This window comes from Eurytemora carolleeae, unplaced genomic scaffold (assembly GCF_000591075.1).
Source record: "Eurytemora carolleeae unplaced genomic scaffold, Eaff_2.0 scaffold44, whole genome shotgun sequence".
In the NCBI taxonomy this organism is placed as follows: Eukaryota; Metazoa; Arthropoda; class Copepoda; order Calanoida; family Temoridae; genus Eurytemora; species Eurytemora carolleeae.
The window spans coordinates 82,325-98,686 of NW_019396339.1; the positions used below are offsets into that span (position 1 = coordinate 82,325).

General features: G+C 32.0%; 1 protein-coding gene across 1 annotated transcript; it reads right to left on the minus strand.

The window, feature by feature from the left end:
- Window positions 1–1,065: 1,065 nt before the first annotated feature.
- Window positions 1,066–12,460, minus strand: LOC111701270 (microtubule-associated protein 9). The gene is made up of 12 exons (XM_023472466.1): window positions 12,422–12,460; window positions 12,084–12,135; window positions 11,656–11,704; window positions 10,298–10,397; window positions 7,894–8,365; window positions 7,669–7,712; window positions 7,116–7,182; window positions 6,264–6,427; window positions 5,499–5,589; window positions 5,077–5,372; window positions 4,148–4,230; window positions 1,066–2,518 (listed from the first exon to the last, which is right to left on the minus strand). Exons 1-12 carry the CDS (start codon window positions 12,438–12,440, stop codon window positions 1,616–1,618), a joined length of 2,340 nt encoding a protein of 779 aa, XP_023328234.1. The 5' UTR covers window positions 12,441–12,460; the 3' UTR covers window positions 1,066–1,615.
- Between the last annotated feature and the right edge of the window lie 3,902 nt (window positions 12,461–16,362).

Consider the following 16,362-nt stretch of genomic DNA (forward strand, 5'->3'; position numbering starts at 1 on the left):
GTTTACGTAAATTTCTTTATTTACAAGTTCAAGGGATTTGAAGTTGTACAAAATTTCAAATATGGAATAGAAAATTATCAAGTTCCGAACGTTGAATGTGTTAGAAAGAATGGTCCCCATACCGCAAATCAGAACGAACACAAACACAATTTCAAACAAAATTTCCAGCCCGAACTTTGATTGTAAAAAAAAATATTATGCAAATGTTAAGGATACTTTATATCGATTCTTAAATAATCAAATTAGTCCAGTTTTAAGTAGACATTTTGACGATTATAAAAGGAAGATTCTTCCCGGAAGACTGTTTTGGTGAGGTTCCGGAGACCTCTGGGGACGCGCACTGCCGCAAATAGGTAAAATGAGGTTCGGAAGCTCTGTGGGGGAGGTTGCCTTCCCTCCCTGATTTGACTGGATTACATTAAGTGAATTGTATTTATACCTACCTAGGGTTAAACACATGCGCAGAATTGTATTTATACCCTAGATAAATTCTTTGTGAGATTTTGGAAATTCCACTTGTTTTACTCAGAATAGCACATCATATTTGAAATTAAAAATACTTCAAGAAAATATGTTTTTCTCTCAAATCAATAATTGCTTGTAAAATTCTGTATATTAACCAAAAAATCTTTTTTAAAGTGGAATTTTTGTTAGCGTCTAAGGCCTCAACTATAAACTTTATAAAATATCGAAAGACTAAAAATGGAGAATAATATCTTTAGAATTGATAATTCATTTATAAATACTTTGCTTAATGTCTTAAATTTGAAAATCCGTGAATACAATCTAACGAAAATGTTTACAATTAAAGTAAAAGATGGGCACGAAGCGCCCTGAAATCTTAGTATTAGTATGTTTTGATGAATTGGTGGTTACAAAATATTTCCTTAGAAATCTAATTAACCCTGTAAATGAAATTGATTGCTTAGAAAAATCTTTTTACTCTTAAAGATCCAGTTCTTTAAACAATTTAGATTTCGAAAAAATGTTCAAGATCGACCTCCCTTACTATAATATATGTGTATTGTGTAGCAAAACTCTCTGTATTTAATAAATAAACCTCTGTTCAGTACAAAACGTGGAGTTTTTTATTGGAAATTGGAAATAGTATTTAAGAAAAACATTTATATCCATTGCAAAAGAGATTGTAAACCTATTTTCAATTGACTCTTCAATTAAAGAGTTGCAGCTGCCCATTAAAACCTTTATCTGAGTAAAAATAAATATTTTGTTTCTGGAAAAGTGTTTATTTGAATTCTGACATTTTCTTTCAAGAGAGATAACTTCATAATATTTACACAGACAGAGCTGAAAAGGGTACTGGTGTGAATAGGAAAAGCCGCTATTTTAATTTCAGGGTCGCTTGAAATTTCCTCTACAGTCATAAATCAATTTTTATCCGTTAAACACCTTAAACCTTTTGTGTCCATGAAGTTGTTTTCTAGATTTGGAAAGTTAACTTGCTCATTTTCTGAATTGATTTTGCTAAATATAAATCCACATTGCTGTCAGTTAGAAAACCCGGGGATTGTATCCAAGGAGCATATTCTGATTTGAAACGTTATTGTGACTCTTAATTTTTTCAATTGAAAGCTAAAATTCGTTGATTGTCCCCTCAAACTATTTGTCTCGTGGGTCCAACCGGATACCAGGGAGGCCGCCATCTTGTTTTTTCTCTCTCCTCCTTCTCCCTCTCCTGCTCCTCCTCCTCCCTCCTCTCTATATCCTCCAACCAAGCCTGATATGCTAATTTTGCATTCTCCTCTTTCGCCTCCTCATTCACATTCTTCTTCGTTTCCTTCTCTTCGAAATTATCCTTTTCCTTTATTTTTTCTTTGTTTTTCAGAATTTCTTTTTTATGATTGGTCCAACCCTTGAATGCTGCGTCAGCATCTTTTCTTTTCTCTATGTCGTCTTCCTTCTTCTTTGCTAATCTAGCTTTCTCTTCCTCAATCTTTTTCTTCAAGGAATTCATTTTTTCTTCCTTCCAGGCTTTATAAGCCTTGTCTGCATCTTCTTTTTTCTTCTTTAATTCAGTTTCTGCTTCTTCGGCATCTTTTTTCTTTTTCTTCTTAAGTTCTTTTAAAGCTGTGAGTTCTTTATCTTTTTCTTCCATCCATTCTTTTCTCTTCTTTTCTAATAGCTCTTTGTCAACTTTCTTTTCCACAACTTTTTTCCCAGTTTTAGAGATAAGCTTATTTTGAAAAGTTTCTTTCTTTTTTTTACTCATCCATTTTTCAAATTCTTCTTTGGCCCTTTCTTCGGTTTCTTTCTTTTTTTCCTCTTCTTGTTTCCGTTTTACTTCCTCCTCCTCTTCCTGTCGTAATTTAGCTTCCTTTGCTTCCGTGTACTTTTTAAAATACCATTCTTCAAAAACTGCATTTTTCAAATCTTTTCTGATTTGGTCAAACTCTGATTTGTTCATTCCTTTCTGAATAATATTCTTGAGATCTGAGAAGGATTGTGATCGGCCGGCCAGCCTGGTTTTCAGGGTCGGAGCATTCACCTTCACTACCACCTGTAATATGCAGATTAAAGGGACTGCTCCAAATTCTGGATCTGGGGGTCCTAATAAATATTGGAATTGTGTAACAATTTCAAAATGGTCGTTAAAACTTAATTTTGATTTAATATTTGTTAATGCATACTAGGAAATTCGTTATTACAACTAGTTCATAGCAAAGACGACGTCGAAGTCGTCACTTAACTCCGATGATTATTGAGACACCCTGTACAATTTAAAATCCTACGTTTTGAACTCTAAAAAAAAGCAGGAAGCATACAATTTTGAATTGTGGTGGGCCAAAAAAAACATTCTCCATTTATCTACTTAATTATAGAGGTAGCTTAAAACAATTAGCGCTAAGATGTTTAGTGTGTTTTTCTCAATTACATTTGGTCCCCTGATGCATATAAAGTATATACTCCAAACAGATAGAATTAAAGGGAGTGTTGACTAATTTCAAGAGGACGACACCCACGTGTGCCAGCGTACAACGGTACAAGACTGTTTTGTCGGTATTTTCTCACAGAATTTTATTATCTATTATATAATACATGCTCTTTGCTCATATACGGGGGTAGGCGATTATATCAACAAAATATAGACGACTTTTTTATTTAAGTTTTAATAGTAAACAAGCTTCTTTATTACAAGTTTAGTAATTAAGGGAACCCATTTTTTTGGATGAAATTTCTTGTTTATTAATATGAGAAGTAGATAAGAATGCAGAAGTAATCATTTTTGTTTAAAGAGTTTATTTTTTACTATCATTTTCCTCATCACTGTAAAGCGTGTAGATTTGAGGACAAATCCAGTAAAATGTGAATTATATATGTGAAATTTTATTGCTAAGTAATTGATACATAATGCCAAATATTGTGTATAAAGCAGTGGGAAAACTTGTATAACCCTATCCTTCTTGAATGGGGGAGGGAGAGGGGAGGGGGGGGGTTGAATATCAGCCCCTCCTTTTGATTTTCTCTTTGTATAACTTAAAAACGGATTGCTTTAGAACACTAATTGTTTCTACTTTTGATTGAGAACAAAGTTTTATGTTCTTTACTGCATGTTGTAGGGTAAAGCTGAAAGCCGAAAGGAACGGAAATGGGTAAAATCTAAAACATATTAAAAATTTCAGTAAATTAACATATTTGAAAAGCCCTTAATTAATATGAAAATAAAATTTAACTTTTTGAAATTTTGTCCAAGCATAACAAGTACCTGAACCAACAAAATTAGGGGTCTAACAGTTGAAATAGTTTAGTGAGCCTTTTGATTTTTTTAATGTTTGGTGCATTTTATGAAGAACAATATGTTCCTTAAACAGGTTGAGTTTAAATTTCAAGGACCCATTTCTTTAAAGTTTAGAAACTTTAATTAAACCTTTATCTGATTAAATCGTAGAATACATCGTCGTTTTTCTAGTCTAAAAGGTGTTTGATTTGGACAATTTCCTTTTTCTCTCCTATTGCATAAATCCGTAAAACAGTAGATAAACTATGACACAAAATGATCAATTTTTAATTAGTAAAAGTGTATATCTTATTAATTCATGATCAGATAAAGCTTTTCAGGGTACCATTGTCAATCTGAAGTCATTTGAATTTGCGTATACAGTTCCTTTGACAAGAATTTTCTTAATACCTCTTGTGTTGTGAGTTTAGTCCCTTCTCTTCTACTAGAAGGTATATCTACTCCAACCAGTTTTAGACTAGCACTGTAGTCTCCTGTATAGAATAGTATAGAATAGAATAGAATAGAATAGAATAGAATAGAATAGAATAGAATAGAATAGAATAGAATAGAATAGAATACGACTCCAGCCAGTTTCTGTTGTAAATCTAGAATTGAGGGAGCTAGGGCCACTTGAAATTATACGTATACAGTCCCTTTAAAATAATGTACAAAACATCAAATTAGTCAAATAATTATGATTGTATACTCTCATATCTGGATAAATGGATAAAATTACATCAAAGTAACCGTATTTGACAATTATGTTCTATAATGAGAAAATTTAGTATCTTTAAGTGGATGGTCTTATTTAGTCTTCAATATGATTAAAGAGAAATCAAGAAATCAAATGAATATAATGATAAAGTTTTACAAAAGGAAAATGGCCAAATCCCGCATTTCTGAGTTGACTGGATGTGTCCTCTATAAAAATGGTAAGCTATAACTTACCAAAATCTTAATAAAAACTCTTTACAACATAAACCATTTCCCCATTGCAGCCAATAAAAAGAGATAATTGATAATTAATAATTGAACTTGTTATTCTAAGATGCATGATATTCTCGGAAACTTAAACCTTTTAAAAAGACCAAAAGGCCAAGACAGCACCCATTTGTAAATTGGCAGTATAGTACCATTGTAAATGAGTTGAGGGAATATACAATAAAACTTCAAATCATGTTTTGATTACTTATTTATATAGAAAATAAAGAAACAGAGAAATACTTTTCGTCTTTCCTTTTTCTTTAAACACAGATGCCGATAATTAAATGACTGCAGATGCAACTCTGAAAACATCCTGAGCGGTAATATTTTATATTAAAACTTTTTAAACTAACCTAGTGGCGCGGGAGGAATGACAACAGGCGTTGGATGGTTAATGGAGACTCCAGATTTTTTATTCGGAGCACTTACAGGTCGTCTTCTTCCCCTCAGAGGTAGGCTTCTGGGGGCTTCATTCTTCTTTAAATTATTTTCAGACTTTCCCGCCTTTTTTAGTAGTCCCTGCCTCGTGGGATTATTGTCCGCCATTTTAACTTTTTTCTTGGTGTAGCCTGCTGTTTCATTAGCTGTTGTTTTTTCTAAAGATATTCCAGATTGTTCCTCTTCAAGTTGGTCTGAACTTTTTCTTTCTCTAAAATCATATTTAAAGAACTTATAGTTATTCTTGTAGATATTTTCGAAAAGCTCTAAATAATGTGGGAAGGAAGATTGTGAAAGAACATGAAGAAAAACACCATTCTTGTCTAAAAAAATCTACCTTGGGGAGCATCTCTCTGATCTAGAAGTTGACGCAATCCAAGAACTTCTCTTGCTGGATAAACTGTTATTCTCCTCTTGTCTAACATCACCTACAGATTTCAAATATTAAAAAAGAAAAATTTATGCAAATTAACCAATTTCTTGGTCATTACTAATTACCAAGTAAAATTTGTAATAATACACAATGGTCACATTAATCACAAGACTCTATCAATAACATAAATAGTTATGTACACTGTACAGTTCTAATCACAAGACTCTATATCAATAACATAAAAAGTTATGTACATTGTACAGTTCTAATCACAAAAACCGGAATTAATTGACAATAAATCTGAAGACTTTTATCTTTAAATTGATTGTCATCTGTTAGTAAAACGAAAATATCCCTAATGCTGCGTTACCAAAATGTGGTCTGCCTTTTTTGTGCGTTCAATATTACAAGAAATATAACTTAATTGTTTGGATTCAATTTTATTTACGAAAATCATTCATATTTTGAATAAAATCATTCATATCTCCAGTGCTTTTGAAAGCACAAAAAAGGCAGACCACATTTTAGAATGCCAGGATAGGGCTAATTATTATCGTTCCATTAATTATATTTATAAAAATAGATTAGAGTGCCGGAATCTATTTCAAAGACTAATGTAAAGTCATCTGATTAATGTTAATACTACTAATATTGTACTCCCGAAAAAAATCTGCTTAGGCCAATGGCTTAAAATCAAAGTCGTTACTTAATTCCCATGTATGTACATACCTTGATCAGTGACTCTTTTGCTTCGTCTTGTACTGTGTGTACTCCTTGAACTGGTTGGGTTTGAAGATGATTTCCCGGATTTCTCCGGAGAAGAGTGGGTTGAGGAAAATGTACTACTGGAGTAGGATTGTGTAGAGGAATATTCAGCAGCTTTGGGAGGAGATCTAGAATGTAAAAATATGAACGATTAAAGATTTAAATCTAGAAAAAGTAAAAATTACTCTAATAATTGTAGTAGTTATTTCACATTATAGTTTTTTTTAAAAATATTTTCCTCAGTTTTTTTTTCTTCCATTTTTTCCCTATCATATGTGAACTTTTATTTAAATTCCATTTTTTTCCCGATTTTCTTTTTTTTCCTTTTTTCTTTATTTTTACTTTTTAATTATTTCAATGAATATGAATTACACCAATTGTACATTGAGCCAAAGTGATTAAATACTAAAGTGGGCCAAACTCATAGTTGGATGACGACATTTTATGTCCCAAGTATTTAAAAATAATATATATACATATACAGGGTGTCCCACATCATATAAGATCGTTTATAGTTCTAAATTTAGATTTAAGGGACTAATCAGAAAATTAAAAAATTTAGAAAATTAAAAAAATGCAATTTCGAAGTTCTAACTGAAGACGATATTTACATTTTGTCCCAACCTGTCGTCGTTGCCTTAGCCAGTTCCACTTTAGTATTTATTCACTTTGACATTGAGCACAGCTCTATTTCATTTTAAAGTTGAGTGTGAAGCTACTAATTAAACCATTTGCTTAATATTAACATCAAAGACACATAAGATTATTTAAATGTCGTCTTCCTATTGCACAATTTTTTTTTCAGTCTCGCTGTACCTGACCGGACTGGGAGAGGCTGACATAGGTCGAGGTCTCGGAGGTCGTCTTTGATCCGTCAACTCAGCTTATTAAAAATAAAACATCATGTAGCTGGGAAGTATGGAAAATGATTTTAAATAACATAGCTGAACTTTCTTGTAATTTTTTTTTTTTTATCAGATTTATTATAAACTATTATTTAGAATGAAGGAAGTGAGATTTTAAAAAGAAAGATCCCCCCCGAAAAAAAAATTGGGTTCAAAGGCTGAAATCCGCATTTTAAGGTAAATGTTTTGATCCCTTAATTGGTGAATTTTGAACAATTCATTTTCTGCTGTTTTGAAATGTTTTTAATTTGTATTTTTTTACTTTCAATTAAATTTTTTGAAGGAATAAATATGCTGGTTCTAAAATATTCATTTACAGGTTTTAATCTCAACTTTTTAATGAATGGTTAATCCATTAGACATTTTTAAGATTGAAAATGTGAAAAAAATCCCCCCCCCCACAAAAAAAACGATCAAGTGACAATTAAAAATATAACATTTTCTTGTGATCTACTTAAAATCACCTTTTGAATTTTTCCTACTGCCCGCTGGACTACATGCAGCAGAACTGAACAAAAGTGATTAAAAAACGAGAAAAAAGCACGTGATTTTTATCATACTTTTAATTTTACTTTTTCATATGATATTATTTAGATATTTTAATTGTAAATTTTTCTTTCTGTTCAGACAATACTAATCCACTTTTATACATATAATCTCTTTAGCCAAGCAAAATATTTTGTTTATACCGTGGACTTTTTCGAACTGCTGGCAGAGCATCCCTTGATATTCTTCTTACAAAGGGGGAATTAGGAGAAGGAGAGGGTGGGATAGATTGTCGCAGAGGCGAGGAAGGGAGGGACTTTCGGTCCTGGGAGGATGTTCTGGATTGTTTGACAGGAGAAGGGGGACAGGAAGGATTGCCGCTAGATGGGCGGGAAGAGGTGGCGCTAGGGGGCTGCGAATTGGTGGCGCTCGGAGGACGAGAGAAGGTGGCGCTATGAGGACGAGAAGGGGTAGCACTGGGAGGGCGAGAAGGGGTAGCACTGGGAGGGTGAGAAGGGGTAGCACTGGGAGGACGAGAAGGGGTAGCACTTGGAGGACGAGAAAGGGTGGCACTAGGAGGACGAGATGAGTGTGGAGTTGGTGGTATTGATTTCTCTCTCTTTAACACAGTAGTGGGAGGAGATGTCCTTGAGCTGCTTCGATCTGTACTTTGTCCTGTAATATCATGTTTTCAGTTGGCACGGATTTTCTCTTAAAAACTAAAATTGTATTTTTAGACTTGAACCATATCTCACAAATCTCACACACTGTTAATGCAAAACATGTTTTAAAATCAAAAGATCAAAATATGTAATACTTTACTTCTAAGGATTATTGACTAGAGTGGTAATTACTATCCCTCCAGTATAGTATTTATGGTCCTTTGTGGTAATTACTATCCCTCCAGTATAGTATTTATGGTTTAAAATTCGGTGATGGTGATGGACCAAACCTCTGTAGAGTAAAAAAGTAGATGTTAGTTCCACATTTATGGTCCTTTGTGGTAATTAGTATCCCACCAGTGGAGTAATTAGTGTCTTATTTCGAAATTATAGGAATAAAAGTACTGATTTTTTTTAAATAAAGAAGTTTTAACATCTTTTAATTATCCCTGCAATGGAATGATTCGTGATTAATTTCGCGCATTTTCTCCAAAACTGCTCATAGTTTCGTGGATCTACCAGATTGTCTATTAAAATTTTTTGAAATTTCATAGATATTTGTTAAAATTAGATTACCAAAAAGATCTCGCTATTCACCCTTTTTTGACCTCATCCTTAGACAATCAACTGTAAACTTGTGGAACACACATTGTGTGAGTTCTCTAAATACTGCAGGTTTGCGAAGAAGTTTTCGTCAAGATCCTTCCTGAATGATACTAAGAAGTGTGAGTTCTACCAACACGTGGAGAGAAATGAGAAATTTGTTGTGAAGTACTTTTTTGGACACCAACTAAATGGAGTAAGGTCCGTGCACCAGAGAAGTTTTTTACAACTGTCTCATGGACCCGCATACTTCATGGAACCTACTTAATTTTTACGTCACCCCTGGCCTATTTGAGTGTTGGCAGGTTTTTATTTTATGTCATCCAACGTAATGACCTCCAACAACGACTGTTATTTTATACCAACGGTTGGAATGCTAGGAGCAAGCAAGATTGCAATTTTAATTTGAATTGCAATCTCAGAAGTCAGAACAGAGGACTCTGCATCTGTTCCGTAATTAGTGACGCTACTCACTAAGCCACGGAGCTTCTCAAAAATGATTATTTACCATTATTTTTTAAGGAGACTACAGATTGATGGTTGAATGTTTGTTCGTTTTCTTAATTTAACTTTCAGCTTTTTTCATTTCATTCTTATACCTGGAGGGCATTTCGTCCACAAGTAGTTCTGCGTTTTACTCAAGAAAGTTTAAAAATTTTAAAGTTAAAAAGTTTTAAAAGTTAAAAAGCTAAAAATCGATCAAATATATTCTTTAAATGTGTTGATCAAAACAGAATTCAGTCGTTCTTCTGTGTATTCATGAAAATTCATTTAGTTAATTATACTTATTCTAGCAGAGCTTAAATGCAATATAGATATAAATTATATATATATTATATAATCTGTATAATATATCTGTTTATTTGCATATCTGATAAATAACTCATGAACCCTTCGACCGATTTGCCACACATTTTGTTTGCGGAACTCGGTAGAACAACAGAAATGTTCTTAGCTTGGTTTAAAAGTTTCGAGTTGAGAACTTAAGAAGCTCGACTTGTCTAGATATAACTTAGTTTACAGGCTAATCTGGGTTCCTGTACTAGTTCCTTATAAGTTTAGTAAGAACATTATTAAACTAATATAAATATATATATGAGGAAAAGATGTCCTCATGTCTATATATTGATAATAATATTCCTTCTGTTCTAAAAAAATCTCAAAAATGTTTGATGTATTCAATAAATTGAACTCTGAACCAAATTCTCTCTATTTTCGGAAATCTTAAAAATTTAATCCTTGGAATATTTTCTAAATATCTGCTGCAGGAATCAAAATTCAATTAGGTTCACAGATTAATGACGTAATAAATCTCAAAAAGACATGTCTATCTTTTCAACACCTGAAATTGTGAGTCCACAATGAGATATTGGTGCTCCAATATAGTGTACTGCAGACCCTCTACTCCTGCTACTAGCTGGGGGGAGCTGCAGGGGCGGAACCTATACATCATAAATTAATTTAAAAAACAGATAGGACACTAGATGTCGTCTTTTTATGATTAAAGTGTGTTTCGTTCACAATAATCCTGAGGCAGAAGCCCAAAGGAGTTACGCGTGGTCGGCGAAGAACAGGCTCTCTCTTTGTATTATTACAAGACAGAGAGGGAGTCTGTATAACTATACATACATAGTATATGCAGTACTATATGCAATCTATCTCTAGTAGACACCTAGAATACTTATATGTACACTGTACAGTGAGGGAGGGAACCCCCGGACGCCATGAGCCTTCGCTATGCAGACACGAACCTCCCAGATTTGCTGTGCAGTAATGAGCATGCGCAAAACATCAAAATGTGCCGTTTGTTACAGGAGGTTTTATTAAACTTATGTTTTAAATTTTAAAAAAGATTTTTTTTACAAATTTTTCGACTATAGTGTGGCATGAGAGGTTTCTCAAAGATGAGAAGTATTTATCAATTATTATAAAAAGTGCCTAATTATGACCAATAAACGTAACTTAATTTCATCTTTTATAATCGTTGATTGAATGTATACCTATTTTTAATTCAAATTAAATCTAGAAAATTTGTATCATTTATTTAAATCTAAGCATTTTTCAAAGAAAGGTATTGTTTTAATCAAAGATTACAACAAAACAAACTAAATTTTCCGAAATATTTCTCCAAACATTCTCCTTTCTGCTAAGAAATGTTAAAAGTTTTAGTATAAATCTTATATGAACCACTTTATGAGTCCGAATATGTTTTTTAATCATGACAATCAATAAATAACTCTAAATTTTAGTAGAATTCTTTTGCCACTTTGCCAAAAAATCTTGAATTTTTCATTACACATAAAAACCAACATTTAAAAAAAGCTGTGCTGCATGGCGGAGGCTCGTTTACTGCATAGCGGAGGCACGGTCTGGATAGCGGAGGCTTGGTCTGTATGGCGGGGGCTCGTTACTGCATTGCGGAGGCTCGGTCTGCCTAGCAAATATGGGAGGCTCATGTCCGGGGGATTCCATCCCTCGTATATACAGTATCGTACAATGTACCAAAACTGAAGGGGTAGGTTAAGTTTTAAACCTTTAATACAGTAACAGTACTGTACAATTTATTAGTAGGGCCTTGAAGTTTGATTATGAAGAAATTGTATTTAAATTCTTTAAGTACATCTTTAAAGCATCTAAATCCTGATTTAGAACATTGGCTTTGCAACCAAACACAATCTAATATAAATAAGAACTACTCACCACGGGAAAAATTTTCTGTTGCTGATTTCTCTCAGAATGATTTGAAGAACTGAAAAGTTTATTCAGATATTGTTTTGAATTGTGTAAGGATGCCGGCCTTAGTTTAAGTTAAGATAGTTTTCATGTTTCGTTGAATCATAAAGAAAAAAATTTGCATAATATACAAAAAAAGTTAAAAAATAAAAATAGTTAGGAATTCAGAGACAATTTAAAATTTAAAGGGCCTCTCGTCATAATTTCAATTGACCATCTATCTTAAGATGGGCATGTCCATACCCACAAGGGTACCCTCTAATCCATTATCTGATAAATTATGTTCTTGATTATACAGATGTTTTAGGGGAATAATTGTGATTTGCGCATGGAGGATCAAATGAAATTATGTTTACAGTCCCTTTAATTTTTTTATTAATAAAAGACGAATTTACGTGCTAAGATTTTCCAGTCTCTCCGCTGTCTCAATCAGACGAATGAAATCATCTAAAAAATTCAAGGTTAAAAATAGCAACCTCCCGTGAGTGAATATAAAATTTTGTAAACAATTATTTTAAATATTTTTTTCTTTCTTTCCCTTTATACCTTAAAAACCGATTTGCATTATAATTTGAAATGTATATATATATAATCACAAAACTTGTAGAGGACCCAAAAAATGCGTTGAGTAATTTCGCCCCATTCCTTCAGGATTTTTGGTATTCCTGATAAACTAAACTTAGAAAAAAATCTGCCAAAAAAGAATTAAAGTAAAACAAATAATTTTCACTACCTAACACTCTTCCCCCCATATTCTCAGAATATATCCGTTCACTCTGAAATATAAAAAAAATTTATTGTTAAAATCTTGCAAGGAAACCATGAATGCCAATTTTCCAGTTATTTTTATTTTAATTTAATTTTTAATTTTATTTGTTGGCTTAAAAAATATAAAGATTTCGTTCACATGTACATTCATGATCTATATATTTATACATCAATCATAAAAAGAAAAATTTGGATTTATAATTGACTAAAATAAAAGTATAAATAGACAAAAAAATTTTCAATTCAAATTTTCATAGATACTGAATGTCGACTTTTTTACCAGGCACAACTTTTATCTTTGATCTTGGGGTCATAGACAGGTTAAATATATAAATATGGATAAAAGGATCCTGATACGTCATTTTGAGACCGAAGGTGTTAAAGAGTGTCTTTACCGATTCACCAGAGTACCCTTGAAACCTTAATCTGATCAAAAATTTGGAAAGTATCTCGTTGTTGTTGCATAAAAAGGATAAAGAAAATATGACTTTCAAAGATACTGAATGTCGACTTTTTTTTGCCAGGCACAACTTTTATCTTTGATCTTGGGGTCATAGACAGGTTAAATATATTTATAAATATGGATAAAAGGATCCTTTTGAGACAGAAAGTGTTAAAGAGTGTCTTTACCGATTCACCAGAGTACCCTTGAAACCTTCATCTGATCAAAAATTTGGAAAGTATCTCGTTGTTGTTGCATAAAAATTGTTTAACTATGATAATTTCGCCATTTTCCTCCGAAGCAAGAAATGCGCGATTCCCTATTATAGAGAAAACTGAAAAATGAAAACAATAATTTTTCAAAAAAACAGTTGATTCATAAATACGCAAAGATACATACCCTTCATAAAATGTCAGAAAAAGAAAAGGATAAAGAAAATATGACAAAATAGTCCAAAATAAAACATAAATAGAGAAATAAGATAAAACAGTTTTAAAATGTTGAATAAAAGAACCTCATCAAATTTGTTAGAATTTAGAAACAGAATCCTCGTCTGTGGGAGGAGTATCATCAACAGTTTGTAAAATCTTCAAATATTGTGAATCTATTTGGTATCGCGAATTTTCAGTAACCTTTTCTGAGTTTTAACTCATAATTATTATCATTTTTTTACTCAAAATACGGTGCAGCTGGATATGATCTAAAACCAAAGGTATCGTATCGTTAATTAACTTCGGGCCAACCACTCAAAACAACCAACCCTGGTTAGGCGGGTCCAAACTGCACAGTAAATTGTGATTGCTTGTTTGTAATATCTCATTGTTTGTAGTTGAATAAATATATGAATATGTATGAAAAAGCAAGTGCTTTATATTTCTGAAATAGACTGGAAAAAAGTATAAGTGCGCGTGCTAGGTAAAATCAAAGGCCAAAGCGCTTTAACAATTTTAATTCAACCCAGTCTTGAATCCTTGATGGAACTTTTCATAGCAGTCTAAATCACAGACTATATATACAGACTGCTTATCTCCTTTCACAAAGTGTGCTACGTAGGTCTAAGTTGACCCGGGACGACATGATACGTTTTTACGTTAGGTTTTAGAGTGCCATTTCACGGCCCCATTCAGGGGTTAAGTTTTACAACTTTTAAAGAAATACTCCAATTTTAAACATGAAACATAAAATTCATGAATTCAGTCTTTTTTTTTGAAGATTTTGTGTTTCATATCCAAAGGATCCTTAAATATCCCTAAATACAGATGTTTGCAGATTGGTCGTGTACAGTAATTGTACGCAATAGAACATGCTGTGGAAAATATCGCATATTTTAGCTGATAATCGATCTCTGTAACTCTCTTATCTCTCGTCCGAATTTATGTGATAACTCGTATATTAGAAAAATAAATTATATGTATCCAAAACTTCTTGATGTAAAAAGCTTGAAATATGAAATATATTTGCAATGTCAATAAATTCATTTATTAAAATTATTTATGACAAAAAAAACATGTTTTGAAAACCATTGTTATTTCCTTGTTCAGTGTATAATTGTACGTGCACTGTACAGTGTACAGGGTAATGGTACAACAGGATTGCATACAAAGAAATAGACTTCAAGACAAATTTGCACAGATTTGATTTTTGGTCCTAATTCGCAAACTTCCTGTATTTCTTAATATTACTCTCTGCCTTTTCAATTATTTGTTTGAAAAAATGAAATAACCAAGTTGTGATAAAGGTATCCGCAGCATATACCCCTATATATATATAACGTAAGATGAAATAACCAAGTTGTGATAAAGGTATCCGCAGCATATACCCCTATATATATATATAACGTAAGATGAAATAACCAAGTTGTGATAAAGGTATCTGCAGCATATACCCCTATATATATAAAGTAAGATGAAATAACCAAGTTGTGATAAAGGTATCTGCAGCATNACCGGTTATGTAAGGTAGTTTAACTGAGTATGCAATGTTGTGGACAAATTCTTAAGGATTCATTTGCGACATATAAACCTTTTTTAAATATCTGTAAATCTTGAGTTTGTGCGCAAAGTCGACGTTCAAAATCGTACTTTTAGCATTGATTTATAGATTTATTGACAAATTTCTTTTGAGAAATATTTTCCTAAACATCTAATTAGATTACTGTATAATATTTACTTTATTTTTCGTCGTCGTTATTTAATAATTAAAAAAAGCGATTCTGAAAACGTATCCACCCAAATTCATGATTTTGAACTTCGACTGTGCACTCAAAATCACTAATTATACATCGTGGAAAATTTTATATGTCTTAAATGAATCCTAAAGAATGTGTCCACAACACTGCATACTTAGTTAAACTACCTTACATAGCCGGGCTGTCTCTGACAAGTTTTTCGTTGTCTCTGCTGCATGAATTTCTTTTCTTTGTAATTATGAAATGTAATGTTTTATATTTATTCACATAACTGTTAATTTCTTCTTTGGATGTGTTAGATGATATATCAATCCAAACTATTTGAACTTTTTATTTACATTTCTCACGAAGTTTGGCAATAATAATAACAAATAGATGAAGATTTTATGATAAATTAACTATAAATAGTTTTTGTCATAAAAAGATTCTAAGAAAGATAACTTATAATTTTTCCTTGCATCTACTTTAATTGTATATTTTAGTTAAAAATATAAAAAGCTCAAATGCTCTTATTTTGGTTGCATTACTAAAAATAATTCTGACGTCAAGCATCATAAATAATTTTTCATCTTTGTTTTGTAGAATCCAAAAAAAAAAGCTTTATATTCTTAGGGCTCGAAACAACCCCCTTCATTGTAATTATTTTAGTTTTTATATATTACTTTACCAGCATTTGCAACCTCTTGGTGAAACTAAAAACTTTTGATATATCAATTATTTTATGATAGAGACTGGCCAAAAATCTGATCTAAGGTCATGCAAGTTTCTAAACAAAGGAATTGAGTGTTTGCCACAAAATCAAACATTCTAAAGCCTATATCTTTGCAACCTGATGGTGTAAACCTTTGACATTTCAAACTTAGATTATTTGACATAACGGAAGTTATAGTTTGAAATATCTAAGGTCTACAACATTAGGTTTGCTCGGATATACGGATTAGAAAATCAGAGTTTGTGACAAAGATGCATTTCCTTTTGTCCGATTCGTTCAGCCTTTTATGGCGTTTAATTTTCACCAGACTGTAATTTATTGATCTTATTCGGCAATTTTTAATAAAAGACAATTTCAATCAAAAATGGAAAAATAAATAAGTGTATGTTTTTTTAAAGAGAACTTACAAGCGATTTATTAGAAATTAATTAGAAAAAAAACCAACATTTTTAATATAATTTAGGATATAACGTAGATACACAAATATAAACTCCATCAGAATATTTTTAATATAATTTAGGATATAACGTAGATACACAAATATAAACTCCATCAGAATATTTT